Source organism: Myotis davidii, unplaced genomic scaffold (genome assembly GCF_000327345.1).
Source record: "Myotis davidii unplaced genomic scaffold, ASM32734v1 scaffold399, whole genome shotgun sequence".
Lineage (NCBI taxonomy): Eukaryota > Metazoa > Chordata > Mammalia > Chiroptera > Vespertilionidae > Myotis > Myotis davidii.
The window spans coordinates 1,042,874-1,058,875 of NW_006292094.1; the positions used below are offsets into that span (position 1 = coordinate 1,042,874).

At 41.2% G+C, this 16,002-nt stretch overlaps 1 protein-coding gene across 1 annotated transcript in view; it reads left to right on the forward strand.

The window, feature by feature from the left end:
- The window catches only part of RANBP17 (RAN binding protein 17), a 225,486-nt gene that overhangs the window by 147,487 nt on the left and 61,997 nt on the right, over nucleotides 1-16,002 (forward strand). Inside the window, exons 19-21 of the mRNA XM_006765451.2 lie at nucleotides 2,869-2,932; nucleotides 3,023-3,131; nucleotides 15,198-15,301. Coding sequence (XP_006765514.1) covers nucleotides 2,869-2,932; nucleotides 3,023-3,131; nucleotides 15,198-15,301 — 277 coding nt within the window. The remainder of the gene's footprint in view (nucleotides 1-2,868; nucleotides 2,933-3,022; nucleotides 3,132-15,197; nucleotides 15,302-16,002) is intronic.

The following is a 16,002-nucleotide window of genomic DNA, read 5'->3' on the forward strand; positions in this document are numbered from 1 at the left end:
CCCTGTTCCCCCTGGGACTTAGTTACAGCTTCAGTTGTGTCTCAAGAAGCTTATAGTCTGTGGTGGAGAATCACTGGTCTCTTTCAAATCAAATGGATATGATTTAACTTAGTAAAAAGAACTTATACTTGACAGTCAAAGTTGGACTTGAATCTTGGTTTTACCATTACATGTTTTGTGTGTGACCTTTCCTGAATTCTCTTACTCATGTCTCTAGACTCCTGCTGTTGCTGTTAGCCGCCATCATCACATTCACTGTAATGTGCTATTCAGAAAGCCACGCAGCTAAAATGCTCCCACCAACTAAAATGGTGCAACTTATAAAATCCTAGAAAAGAATACAATAAAAGTATAAAAATCATAATATGATTAGCCATTTGCCTTTTTATTTTTAGTCCTCACCCCCGAGGATATGTTGAGAGAAGGAGAGAGAAACATCAATGTGAGAGAGAAGTATCCATCGGCTGCCCCTTGTACACACCCTGATGGGGGATCGAACCCACAGCCTACGTACACGCCTTGACTGGGAATCGAACCTGCAGCCTTTTGGTATATGAGACGATACTCCAAACAACTGAGCCACCTGGTCAGGGCTCCATTTGCCTTGTGTGTTGTTGTTGTTGTTGTTGTTTTAAAACATTACAGACCCTCTTAAGGACCATAACTAGCTTTGAATTGAATTCCTGTAAGGGAATATAAATATTCTGATGAGCTCTCATTTTTTTCTTTATTGAAACAATATTTACTCTTAATCATGTGTTCTTTAGAATATAATTAAAAGGCAGTGAGGCTGGCCTTGGTTCAAAGTGCACAGATGCAGTTCTGCAGAAAGTGTGTCTTTGGCAGACAAGAGTCTTCCTGTGAATGTTCTGTTTATTGCTCCCATAAATATTCTGTTGTCAGAACAGGACTTGCTGTTTATTAGCAGCACTGATAGGAATTTCCTATTAATGGCAGCATCCTGATTACCTACAGACCCTGTCAGTTTTAACTTGGCAATTCTAAGAGAATTGTATTTGATAATTACTTAAGGTATTTCTTAGTTTATTGACCCCCACCCTGTTTAACTGAGTAAAGTTTGAGTGGCAGTTCTTCTGCTCAGTGATTTACACCGGGAAAAAATCAAATAGGCAGCTTCGTAGTCAGGGAAAGACCCGCTACCTGTCAGCCCTGATCCCCTTGCCCTTCAGTCTGCCAGAAACACTCAGTTCATTGAGCACCCACTGAACACAGTGTGAGGAGGAGAGCACATAGATGCGGCCCTGTCCCTAGAGAGCGTCCTGACGTGGAGGTGAGCAGATGTGCATGCCTCATCTGCCGCTGGAATGGTGGCTTTAGAGTCCAGGGGACTTGGATCTAAGTCATACTGGTCGTTTCTCTTGGAAAGTTCTATTTAATGTTTTTGATTTGTTTTTTCATCTGAAAAATAGAAGCGATACTACCTATCTCATGGGATTGTGAGAATCAACCTTGTAAGTAGTAAACATTCTGTAAACGTTGATTCCCTGTATCTTTGTGTCTTCTTTCCTGGTTTAAAATTGAAAAAGACATTTTCATCATTTGATCCTCACAACAATCCTGTAAGACAGACAACTTGAGCATAGGTTTCATCCTCACTCGTTGGAGGGGGAAAGTAAGACTCAGAGTGGCTGAGTATGGTGCTCAGGCACACCCGGCCCACTGAATGGTGTAGTTAAGCTGAAAGCCCAGGCTTCCTGACTTGTGTTCCAATGTGTTTCTACTCTTTTACATCCACAGCTGAGTGACTAAAATCTCGAGTTAGATTTCAGTGTCCCTGTACGGAGGCAACAGAGAGAGTTCTATACTTGGAGACGATGTGAAGGGAAATAGTCAGCGTTTTCATGGGAACATGAATGGTAGTGCCATTTAAGGTTGTTATAGCCTGCAAGAAGGGCATGAGTAAGTAGGCAGGGATCGACCCAGAGAGGCCCGGGCTGTAGCAGAAAACATGTGACTGGAGAAAGTAAACAAAGAGGGTGTTTTGATGACAGCGTTAACCAGAAATTCTTTAGGCCTGTGATCATGCGTATGATTTTGTAATGTTCTCGTCATGCGTTGAACTGTTCGGATGATGGTTCAGTACAGTAGAAAGAACGTGGTCTTTGGAGTCAAACCTCAGTTCAGATCTCAGCACTGTCCATCCATAACTGTGTTACCTTAGGCAAGTAACTTAATTTCTCTGTGCTCGTTTTACCTATGGATTAGGAATAATAAATAATATTTAGCACTCTAATTGTGAAGATTAGGTGAGTTACACATAAAATTCCTTGCACGCAATAGATACTTGAGAAATGTTAGGCGCTCTAAGCCTGACCTTCAGTCCTTGATAACGTGCAGTCTGCTACGTCCTCCTGGCTGTATTCCCATCTCCTTCATCTGAAGCAGACTTTCCTTAAGTTTCTAACTTGAGCTCATTGTTTCTTAGAATTGAACATTTTTCTCCTTCTTGATAGCCTATTATGGGTCTTTTATCATTATTTTATTATGAAGTAATATTAAGTAAAGGGAAGTTCTCACATTACATCAAAAATGTAAAAAAAAAAAAAGGTCAGTTTTAATTTTCCACTACGAAGGCTTTAATAGTAAAGAAGTTCTTGTCTTAATTATAAAATTAATTCTTCCTCTCCAGGACGAGAACATGTATAAGATGAGAAAAGTAATTGCACTGGTTAATAATAGATTGCCATTCTTAACAGACTGAAGGACATTTCTCTAGGACTACTCTTTCAAAATAATATTTATTCCTCATAAGTAGGCATTGGTGCCATTGTAATTCATTGTCACTTTGTGAATTATTACCTGTTGATAAGACAGTTATATTTCGCCAAATTCCTTAACTTCTGTTACCTATATCCTCTTAAAAAAACTGGTGAAGATAGATGCTGTGAAGTTCATGCTAAAAAATCACACGGTGAGTCTGATTTCCTCTCATTAATGACTGGAATTTCCAAGTGGCTTAGGTAAAGCGTTTGTAACTTGGCTGCTCTTTTGCTTTCATTAGAGTGAACACTTCCCCTTCCTCGGCATCAGTGACAGTAACAGGCTCAGTGACTTCAGGTGCCGAACAACCTTCTACACAGCCCTCACTCGCCTTCTGATGGTAGATCTAGGTAAGGGTAAGAATTTGAGCTGACATGATAAGGATTACCAGTATACCTGTGGATAAAGACGGGAAATGCTTGCGAGGACCACATTTAACTTATCACATTTGCCACCTCCAGCAGTTTTCTACAGCTTTCTAAGATTTGAGCGCTCACTTGTTAACATTAGAACCAGAAGACAAATCTTTGTACTTAAGGTGGTATTTTTCACTTCAAGTAGTACTTGCATTAATTCTTTACTTCCTCTACATTTATTTTCCGGGTGTCCTTTGGAACATTAATTTTACTGCTAGGAATCTAAGAACAATCTTAAATACAGAAAAGCTTTTCACACAAAGATTTTCTTTATAATGACATTTAATCTAAAGAAAATATAGAAACAATGTAAATGTCTAACATAGGGAATTGTAAAATTAGGCACACCCACTTACTTGATGGAGTAATATATGGTCATTAAAAATAACAATTTGAAGACAATGCAAGACATGACATGTCTCTTATAATAGTAAGTGGGAAAAGCAAGTTATTACACTATGCAAATGGTATGATCAAGCCTATTGGAGGGGGAGGAACAATACATCAAAAAAGACTTAAATGAAATTATTCAAAAATGTTAAATGTTGTCTTTGAGTCGTGGACTATAAGTAACATTTCCTCATTTCTGATTACCTAAAATTTTCTTTAATGTACTACTTTTATAATGGGAGAAATTAACTCGTGTTTAATTTTTTCATTGAAAGCTAACGTTAGCCAGAAGTATCCGCAGGAAGAGGGCACCTTAGGGAGGAACATTACACCTCTCTGTGGGGACCACATTACTCTCGATTCCCATTGTTCTCCATGTCTGAATGCTGCAGGTTAAGTTAATCAGTTTATAGACGAGAGAGAGAGAGAGAGAGAGAGAGAGAGAGAGAGAGAGAGAGGATGATATTCTGAGAGTATAATACTGATATCTTTTCTTCCTTTCTTTTACAATGTATTCATTAATCCATCATCTTAAATACGAATTTTTAAAAAGTGATCATACAAAAGGAAAGAGGTTGAATAATTTTATTTTGCATGTAAAAGGCACTGATCTTCGTAATTGGAAGGTGACCAAGACCTTCTCTGCTTCACACCTGTATTATTTTTATGCATTTCAACAGAATAAATTACCAGAAAAACGAACAGCCAAAACTTGAGAGAAATGCAACTAGGATGATTAAGGAGCTGAGCAGGATTGATTTCTAAGGAAAGATTAAAAGGGCCATGTATGTATAACTTGGCTAAGTGACAACTAGGGCTAGAGGCAAAGGGAACTGTCTATAAATATTTGAAGAGTGTAAACCAGGCATGCAAAACCCAGTCATCTGCTACCAGGCCAGTGGGAGATCCAGCTGAGTGACAGCTTTGCATACTGCACACTGGCCTGTGCTACGTCTTGGCTGCTGCCTTGGAGAGAAGAGGAGCAGGCCAGGTATACTGTCCTTGTTCTCAGTAATCAGTTAGAGGGCACACTGTGCTGAGCTCTGAGGGCACCACAAAGACCTTGCCATATTGGCCCCTGCCCTCAAGGAGCTTGCCCTCTTGCTTCCTGGTTGCTTAAGCATTAAAGATGATGATGAATCCCTTGTCTAGACTGAATTCTTTACCAAGCCTTATACATGCTCTTTGGATGACTCTCTTGGATAGAATGAAAGAAATGGGGAGACCAAAGTTACAGAGAACCACCTGGAGGAGGTTTCCTAGAAGTAGGACCCTGTCACCCACATCTTCAGGACCTAGCAATGGAATGGACTGAGGTCCTTTTTCATGAGGTCAACATAGATAAGAACCCCCATAAATCTGGGGTCGCTTAAAAAACAGGACAACACTGTGAGTGCTCTCAGCACAGCTAACTTAATGCACTGACAGTTGGTAGACCTGGTGATGCCCAGAAGTGCCTGGCATTGCACACCCCCCTTTTGAAGATGACTTCTATATGTGCTTAGTGTTAACTGTGAGGTCTGAGAAATTGAAGTAAACGTATATAATTTTGAATAAGTAGTAGGACTTTTTAGCTTTCACCAGATTTCTTTGAAATATTTAACCCATAACAATATAAAGTATACATTGATTTTTTTTTTTTAGTTAGTTTTTTTAAGGTAAATAATTGTTATACTAGAGGCCCAGCGCATGAAATTTCATGCATTCTGGGGGGGTGCGGGGGGAGGTCCTTCAGCCTGGCCTGGACCCTCTCATAGTCCAGGAGTCCTTGGGGGATGTCCGACTGACGGCTTAGGCATGGGGAGCGGGGCTAAGCCAGCAGTTGGACATCCTTAGTGCTGCTGCAGAGGCAGGAGAGGCTCCCACCACTGCTGCTGCACTCACCAGCCATGAACCCGGCTCACGGCTTCTGGCTGAGCAGTGCTCCCCTTGTGGGAGTGCACTGACCACCAGGGGGCAGCTTCTGCATTGAGCATCTGCCCCCTAGTGGTCAGTGTGCATCATAGCAACTGGTCATTCTGCATATTAGCCTTTTATTATATAGGATTGCAAGCACTTTTTAGATACATTGTAAGAAATAGAAAAAAAATTAAAAAAAGGCTATGTGGAAGTACCTGTACATGGTAGGTACTACATATAAATAATTGAATTGGATATAGATAAAATGAAAAACAAAAGCAGCTGCACTCCTGGAACTTGTACATTTTTTTAAAAGAAATTCTTTCCTTATCAGTGTTTTTGCTTTTAAAATAATGTATATTGTAAGCATCAGGTGATGGTTTGTGGTATAAAGCATCAAGGCTTCTTTCCCTCATTAAGAACCAGAGCGGCTCTTCTTCCCAAAACATGTTGAACTCCTTCAGTTTATGGGCTTTGTCTTGCCCAGGCTTTCTGGCCCAATCTCAGTATCTCTACATTGTAAGCACTCAGTAAGTTCTGGTGAGAAGCAGGACACACAAGTGCACTGTGACCAAGATGCCATCACCTGGGCCCTGGAGCCAGCTGCCTGTCGGGTTCTCTAGGAGTAGCTTTGACCAATGGCTGATTGCTTGCACAGTGATCAGCTGTGCTTGGCCACTCTTGTGCTGGATCAGTTGTTTGTTGTTTTCTGTTGAAGAGAAAAAGTGTTGCTACTTCGCAGACGATCACTTGTAGGGTGTTGTTGAACAGTTTTATTCTTTGAAGCCTTGTCTCACAAACTAGGCTGTAGGATCCCTGTGTGTATGGTTTTATGGTTTTCTATCCTGTGTTCACTGTCACAGAAACCTGGAGAAAAGAGAGCGTGCTCTTCCCAAGAGCAGCACAGATCCATGTATTAAAGAAAGAAGAAAAATATTAGGTAATGAGAATCTGTCTCAAATTAAATGAAGAAACATTTGAGGAGGAACTACTTATAACACTGATTATTTTTCTTTTTTGGTAAGACTCTACTAGGAAAAAACACCTAACCAACCTGCTAGCAAACCATTGGATGTGATTCTTGGATAGAAATATAAAATATATTCTAATTGAATTCTACAGAATAAATTAGATATGTTTTGTGTATCAGCCTTGCACATTGAAGTGATTAGAAATTGGGTGTCACATTAATTGATACTTACTTTGAAATGCATCTTGGTTTCTGTTCAATAATTTGTGCTTTGTATGAATTTAATCAGATGCTATGTGCCCCAGGTTGTATTTCAGATGAAAATGGGGTGGGGGAGCGTTGGCAATAAACAGTTGTACGAGGATTTTATCAAATTGCTCCTTGTCTAAACTAGATGGAGTAAAGAATTGAAAGCATTTCATCATCAGAATGATGATGTTTCATGTTGGCAACATATTTTTTGTATTCTAAGAAATTATGAATCTACATAAATTCCCTTCGTGAGGTAAGTTATACACAGAAGGAAATGGGTGACCGACCATATGTGCATGCATGTTAGCCCTTCCAAGAATCACTTAAAGTTCCCTAGGTTATTTTTAAATTAACTTTGTCAATCTAATAAACTAAAGCAAAGATAGTATTACCCAAGCCAGTAAATGGAGAACCTCCAGGGAGCTGTTCAGTCTAAAATACTGGAATAAATAAAAACCTTCTATTTTGTTTAATTTGAAAGGAGGTGAAGTCAGTTGACAAATACTGGAGAGGGGAAGTGTGGAAAAGAGCAGTAACAAGGCTTTTTGTTTTATGGAGAACTAAATATTCATTGCAAATTAGGTTTCTACCAGCCACACATTCAGAAATACTCAGTTCAGTGACAGTTGCTTTCCTTGGACATTTTATGAGCCTTATCTTGAACTGCTCAGATAAGAAGCATGCTTCCCTCAGATATTCAAACTCTAAGATACAGTTATATGTTTTCATGATCATGGAGATGCTAATATGAAAATACAGTTTATAGTCACGAAGAGACAGTTCTCTCTATCGGGATGAAGGTAGCATAGCATCCATCCACCTTTGTGGCTAATGGCAGGTACTTGGCACCTGAAGATGTCTCTAGCTTACATTTGAGAAATATTAAATAACAAGTAAATGAGTTGAATAAGAAAGGAAGACTATTCTAGAAATAGCTACTAAAGATAGAAGTAAAAATACAGAGGAAGGAAACTTTCCTTTAGTAATAATAACTAACATGTTTACACATTTACAGTTGGCAAACCTTTTCACATACATTATACTGTTTGATCCTCAGAACAGCCGACATGAAATAGATATTACATTGTTTACCTGTTAGACAGGTGAGGTACAGAGATTAAAAGACGTGCCCAAGGTCAGTCACGTACATTGTAGCCCTCTGACCACACATCCTCATTCACTTTTGCTAAGCTGTTACTTCACCTTTTACTTCTTAATCAATTAAGAAAAATAACGCTTCTTCATTTTTAGGTGAACTATTTGAACTGAATGATTGATTTGAGGCTTGCGGGCAGTGAGAAGAAGGGAGAAGGGATTACTTTCCCAGCTTCTATCAAATAAACAGATTCGTATTTATTTGCCCTATATAGGTATATTACAGCCCTATGATCAGTGAAAGTCAAATAGTTTTTAAAATGTGTCCTTATGTCTAATGATTGGGCAAAGCACTTTTTTTTTCTCATAGATAAAGGAACACAAAGGGAGATAGCCAGAGGATCCAGCAAGTGAGAAGCTTGATCAGAAGTAGCTAACGTTTCTCATAGGTGGGAAGACTGCATCGACATATCACTTGTGTCCATGACTTGGCAGAGACTATCTGGAAAGTAGACGTTGGGGGTTGGGGGGGCAATAAGGGGTAAAGAAGCAGCTGGAAATACTTGGAATCTATAATGAGATCATTAAGACTAATTAGCTGGCCCTGTAGGCAGAAAGCAGCCCATTAAGTCCAGATCCAGTTTTAATAACTTACCTGGTTTTGAGGTAGCACTCCAGGGAATAAGGTGCCTCAGGGATGAAACTGGAAGGTAGCTTTCTTAGGGAAGGCGTACACTAGTCTGCAGTGGGTACTGGAGTTTTCCTCTGGGAGCTAAAATAAACATTCTGGTTCCCTGGGGAGAGGAGTTAAAGGGAGCCTCTGTTTTTTCATCTGGTAAATGGATATATGTCCCTTGAAGAGTCATGCGGCTTAGGTCAGATAAAGATGTGTGCAAAGGGCCTGGGGCAGTTCCTATCACAAAACAAGTGCTCCGTGTATATTAGTTGAGACACAAATATTTATTGTCAGCACTATTAGGGACACTGACTGCCCCTGGGACCTCAATACAGTGCAAGTTCAGTGCCCATACTGCAGCTGCTCTACCCTCAGTGCTGGGGCACAAGCTGAGGGCACCTTCAGCTTCCTGCCCTGCCTGAAGCCACAGGTCATTTCAAAGCCTGCCAGGACTCCAAGGCAGTTTGGAAGGAAACTGAAATGAAAACCCCATTCTGGGATCTAGCTAAGCGCATTTCTCAAGACCTGTTGTCTAGGGCATTAAGGTGCTGTCCTCGGAAGCACTGGCGAGGAAGAGCAGGCGGTGTGGGCCTGCACCTGCGCAACGGGCCACTCTTCCGAGATTACCCCAGGGATTGGTTCTAAGCGGATTCCTTTCTCACTCGCTGCCTCTGAATCTCCTTGTGTCTCTCCTCTCAGTTCTCCTTAGTTGGAACAGAGGCATTAGACATTTACTGACTATATTAGTTTCCTGTTACCACTGTAACAAATTTGATGACTTCAGTGTTGCAAATTTATTACTTTGCAATTCTGGAGGTCAGAAGTCCGAAATGGGTCTCAATGGACTAAGTCAAGGAGGGCCCATGGCCTGTTTCTCCAACAACATCGGACCAAGTCCTCGTACTGCCTTCTCTCTGGCTTCCCCCCGGCTCTCCTAATACTTCCAAGGACCTTTGTGATTACATGGGACCCACCTGCATAACCCAGGATAATCTTCTATTTTAAAGTCCATTGATTGGCAACCTTAACTCCTTTTGTCGTAGAACCCAAAATATTCACAGATGCCAAGGATTAGAAGCAAATGGACATCATTGAAGAGCCATTACTCAACCTGCCATATAGTAAATCCTAGTAACTATCATCATAGTTGGTTACCATCATTTATTATTACCACGATTATTTCATTACTTCTCCTTGGCTACGCCCCACCCCCCAGTAATTCAGTTGCTATTTGCATTTGAATTTGAGGAAATGAAATTCTCACTGCTCTGCATACATTTCAGGGGGTGATGAAGGGTAACCAAATCCTGATTTTTATTGGTGGTGGTTTTGGGGGTTTGGTTTTTATCTTTTTGAGATTTAAATACCATAAAATCACCCTTCTAAAGTGTACAGTTAAGTAGTACTAGTATATTTAGAATATTCACAAAGTTTCACAACCATCAACATCTAATTTCAGAGTATTGTTATCACCCAAGAAAGAAGCCCTGCTCCTTAAAGTCGTCTCTTCTCATTGCCCCTGCCCCCCAGCCTGACAGCCGCTAATTTACTTTCTGTCGCTATGCATTTGCCCGTTGTAGGCATTTACTGTCAATGGAATCCTATAATCTGGCCTTTTTGTCTGGCTTCTTTCACACAGCATGTTTTCCAGGCTCACCCATATTGTAGGGTGTATCAGTACCTCATTGCTTTTTATGGCTGGCTAATATTCCTTCGTATGAACAGACCACAGTGTGTGTCTCCGTTTATCACTGATAGCAGTCGGGTTGCTTTTTCCTTTGGCTGTACGATCCTTCTCGTATGAGTTTCGTGTGTGTGTTTGTGTGGACATAGGCTTTCAGTTCTCAGGGGTATGTATCTGGGAGAAAATTGATGAGTCAAGTGGCAATTGTGTGTTTAACTTTTTGAGTAACTACCAAACTGTTTTCCAGACTGACTACATCATATTATTATTGGCTGCAGTCAAAACAACAAAAAATGCTAATAGCTATCATTTATTAAGTGCCAAATACTAAGCAAAGGGGTTTACAGATATTTTCTTATTTAATCCTTACAGCTAACTTTGTGAAATACAGTAGTCTCTCCTTACACGTGCGGGATATGTTCCAAGACCCATAGTGGATGCCTGAAACTGCAGATAATACTGAATTCTATCTATACTATGTTTGTTCCTTAATACACACCTATGATAAAGTTTAATTTATAAATTAGGGTTAGTGAGAGATTCACCACAATAATGAATAATAAAATAGAACAATTATAACTGAACAATGTACTGTAATAAGAGTTATGTGAATGTGGTCACCTGTGTCACGGGACCCCTTGCTGAAGTCTTCCTGTAGGCTCCTTGCTTTCTGGGGCACCACGTCACCATTAATCAGAACACATTTTCTACTCATGCCTTCCACCCACAAGTTTAATGCCTTCTCCATCTTAAGCACTCATCATACACTATGAGTGTAACTTTTGCTGTTTTGAGGTCTAACAGCATAACTAGCATGAATTTCTTTTCCCTTCACAATTTCATGGATAGAACATTCATTCTTATAATAGACTAGTGACTCAATGCACAGATTTTTTCACATTGAAAGGAAATTAATTAGAAGGTCGTTGACAGGGCAAGACTGGGCTAGATGGGCCAGACATGCCCTGGAGCCAACCTCCCATGGTCCCTCCCCGGCCGACTGTACCTGGTGGCACCAGGGCTCAAAAGGCGTCTGCGGAGTGAGTGGAGTCCCTCCAGCAGGTGGGGTCCCTCAGCCTGGCCTGTGGGGATTGGGCCAAAACCAGCTCTCCGACATCTCTCGAGGGGTCCCGGGGTGTGAGAAGGTGCTCTGCAAAGTTGTCGTACAGGATGTGGAACACAAACACAGTGGGCAGTAAACCAGATTCGGGGCAACAGAGCCCCAGCAACAACATAAAACCCATGGCCAAAGGTGGAATTGCACGGCCCTACAAGGAATTGGGCTCCCACCTCTCTGGTTTCAGGGTGTGTCACCCAAGAACCGCTGCTGCCAAGTCATCGCAGCTCAGCAGCTCCTGCCCCCGGTGATAGTGCATGTCATGGTAATCGGTCAGACAGAGGGAGGGACACTTAGCATATTAGCCTTTTATATATATATCTTAGCAACCTCAGCATATGATATTTTTTCTTTATTAAGTCAAGAACTTACACTTCTCTTTGGTATCTCCAAATTGCCAGCAGCACTAATCCTGTACTTTGGGGTCCCTATTAAGTAAAATAAGAGTGAGTTGGACATAGCACTGTGATGCTGTGATAGTAGATCTGACCAAAGTGGCTCCTGAGTGACTTGTGGATGGGTAGCATGTACAGCAGAGATACACTAGACGAAGGATGGTTCACGTCCCGAGCAGGGCACTGCAAGATGGCACAGGATAGCATCATGCTTCTCAGAACAGCATGCAATTTAAAACTTATGAATTGTTTATTTCTGGAATTTTCCATGTAGTATTTTTGGACCTTGGTTAACCACAGATAATTGAAACTGTAGAAAGTGAAAACACAGATCAGGGGATCTACTGTAAATATTATGTCTCTTAATTGCAGAGGATGACGCTAAGGCTTAGATGAGTGAAGCGACTTTATCCAAAATCAGGCAGCTAACAGCAGGAGAACCAAGGTCCAAGCTTAGAACTTTCAGAGCGTCCACTCCTTCCTGCACCCTCATCTGCCTGCAGTGACCATTGTCACTGTCCTTGTGCAAGTCTACATTTAGAAAATACTTTAGGGAAAAAAGAGGACATATGTAATACTTTCAAAAATAAAGATTTTTTTAAAGAAAATACTTTATCCTAGAGCAGTAAGATTATATCCTATATAATAGAGGTAATATACAAATTGACCATCACGCCCTCACACAAGATGGCTGCCCCCATATGGGCACAAGATGACTGCCACAAGATGGCTGGCAGGGGAGGGCAGTTAGGGGCGACCAGGCCAGCAGGGGAGGGCAGTTGGGGGCAATCGGGCCAGCAGGGGAGCAGTTAGGCATCAATCCGGCTGGCAGGGAAGTGGTTAGGGGGTGATCAAGCCAGCAGACAGAAGCGGTTAGGGGCTATCAGGCAGGCGAGCAGTTGGGAGCCAGCAGTCCCGGATTGTGAGAGGGATGTCCGACAGGGATCAGGCCCAAACTGGCAGTCGGACATCCCCCAAGGGGTCCCAGATTGGAGAGGGTGCAGGTTGGGCTGAGGGACACCCCCCCCCCCAAGTGCATGAATTTCATGCACTGGGCCTCTAGTAGTTTAATAAAGTGTGTGTGTATTACATATTTAAGGGTTTGATAATGTTTACTTCAATTAGTTTCTGTATTATTCTATGTCAGGTGTTAAGAAAATAAGGGAGTTTTAAAACTCACCTTTATTGAGCAACTACTTTTCATTCAAATACAGTATTTCCCTAATATTTGCAGGCACTGTTGTAGGTGCTAATACTGTAATACTGGTACTACCATTACTGTTTATTGAGAATCTTCTATTTTTCATGTGTTACAACATTTAATATTCACACTAAGCTTAAAAGTTAGGTATTTTCATCCTTATTTTGAAGATGAGAAAACTGAGACTCAGAATGTCCAAAGTTAACTAGTGGTTAACTAGGCTCTGTTTATGCAGAGCCTTCCCTGCATGATTCTCCTTCACTGAGAAACGCAAAGATGCACAGTCTCAGCTCTCCGGAAGTGAAAGCAAAGATGTTGTCAGTAATTTACATACACATATGAATTTTATCTCATTCAATCTCCAAGGTAACTCTCATCAAACAGTGGTAATGGTGGAATGGTGTAGGTGGTATTGTTGGTATTGTTATCAGCTATATGCCTAAACGCTTGCAATTCAAGGCCTACTGATAATTGCAATATGTCATAAAGTCAGAGAAAATGCTATGGGAATGAAGGGAGAAGGGGGAACACGGGCAGTGGGACTCAGAGTACTTGCAGGGGAGGTTAGCTCAGACATTGGGAAAGTGATCATTTGACCTGGGCTTTGGAAAATAAGAATGGCTTCTCTAAAGCTTTCTAATGTTGTCATCAGTTGTCTGAGGGTGTATCTAAGAGGAGTAATTGGTCACATAGCTATTGACAGAGCAGGGATTATAATCTGATCTGCTTTACCCTTCACCTTGGATCCTGGCCCTTGTCCAGAACAGCATACCAGGAAAGATTTGTTGGTCTTTTGACATCTCTTTGTGAACAAAGCTAAGTCCTGGTTCTGTTTGACTCTAGAAACAGATTATGTATGGTTAAAGGGAAAAGAAAAGCCGCAAAGGACCGGGGTCAGCCAGGTCACCTGCTCCAAGTCAAAAGATGCCGATTTGCCCTACCTGGTTCAGTGGATAGAGCATCAGCCTGTGGACTGAAGGGTACCGGGTTTGATTCCCATCAAGGGCACATGCCTGGGGTGTGGGTTTGATCCCTAGTAGGGGGTGTGCAGGAGGCAGCCGATCAATGGTTCTCTCTCATCATTGATGTTTCTCTCTCTCTCCCTCTCCCTTCCTCTCTCTGAAATCAATAAAAATATATTTGTATATTTTTTAAAAGATGCCAGTTCTGCCCTGATTTGTGTGTGTGGCCTTGGACCTCAGTTTCCTTATCTGCAGAATGATGTATAGGCTAGTGTTTCTCAAACATTTGTATGCATCTGAATCACCTGGAGAGTGTCTTCAAACAAAAATCACTGGATCCCACCCCAGAGTTTCTGATCCAGCAAATGGGAATGTCCATCTAACAAGTTCTCAGGTGACGCTGATGCTGTGAGGCCAAGGACCAAACTTGAGGACCACTGGTCTCTCTGAGATCGCATTTCCTCTCTAGTACTCTATTCAAAAACTAACGGCATAGAAATCAGGGGCCTGGACCATATAGTTCCAACTCCAAATGCATACGCTACCTTGAGTAAGTCACCTAATCATCCTCTGCCTGTGTCTTCATCTGTGAATTATGGCTCTTAGTTCCCTGTGACATAGGATGAATGAGAGAGTCAACTCCCACTTAAAAGAAACCCCTTTTGAAAGAATACTTCATAAATTGTCAATTGTGCATATCCATGTATGAAGACTCCACTTTGCAGAATTTTTTAGGAAACCTTTAAAATGAAAAAGCAATAGAAAATGTCTCTCCTCCTCTTTTCTATAAAGAAAAGGAAGTTTGGTGTAAGAGGAAGTGTACCCATGGAGAATGTACTTAAAATCCAAATGACCCAGGAGGGATCTCATCCTATTTGGCAGATAAAAGTTTCCCTGCCATCTAGTTAACAAATTAATAAAAAAAGAGCATAAATAAAAGGGAATAATAACTTAGAGCTGAACACCTGAGTCCGTGAGCCCTTTAGGGCCTTGGCACCCAAAGAGAAGGGGAAAGATCCTTGTCTCAGAGGCTTTGAAAGAGGCTTTCCTTGGACATTAGGGAAGCTCTGGGGGCCCTAAAAGCGAAGGGCTGACATGCCTGGGGCATGAGTCTGTTTGATCCAATAAAGAGCCAAAAAAAAAAAAAAAAGTCTGGTAAGTAATTTTGCTATTTCATTTGGTGCAAAAAGAGAAGGCAAAACGGAATAGTCAGTGAGCCAAAGCACAAAATGGGCAGGATGTGAATGCAGGCCGACCCTTCCCCAGACATTTCTCTGCCTGCATGAAGCGCTCACTGCTGAGGCTCACACACAGTAGCGTGCATTTAAACCAATGTGACCCTTTTGTGTTTTTTGATAGGCGAAGATGAGGACGAATTTGAGAATTTCATGCTGCCTCTTACAGTCTCTTTTGAAACAGTATTACAAATATTCAGCAACAACTTTAAACAAGAAGATGTGAAGGTGGGTTTGTTTCCAAACAGGAGGAAAGGCAATTGTTCATTCTAGACTCTCCAGGTCCAGAAGAAGGTGCTGCATGTCCACGTGTGCTCTGTGCCTCGTCCGCATCTTGCCCCTAACTGCATGCGTCTTTCCGTTGTACTTTTCATATAAGTGTTGAAGTTAATGGGCTTTGAGATCAGCGATGAGTTGGGACAGTAAGTTTACGATTAGGTGACACAGACTTGTCTCTCATTGCAGTTAATGCCTTTAAAAGAACATTTCTCGTGGGCACACCACTTTAAGCATCCCTGTCCTCTCATCTACCCTGAACTATGTTTCAACATATTGATATGGAAGAATGCACAGACATACACATGTTAAAACACTACATCTCTAAATATTTTTTAAACAATTTATATAAATCAAGACTTTATTAAATGGCTAGGCATATATGTATAAATAGGAGCTGGTCTTGAAGTATTGCATTCTTAAACTGAACAAAGTGATTAGGATAACTGATAGCTAAGTAAGGTTTTTATGTGCCTGTGGGAGCCATATTAGGATTGATTTGACAAGTCAGTTCAGCTGTGGCAACAGTCATAATATCTAAGACAACATTATGTTTTATTAGTAAAATCCTTAAGTGTAGCAAGCTGTTTGTGACAAAGCAGCCCCATATTTTAATGTGGAGGATGGGGAGCACAGCGTCTGCTCAGTCGGAA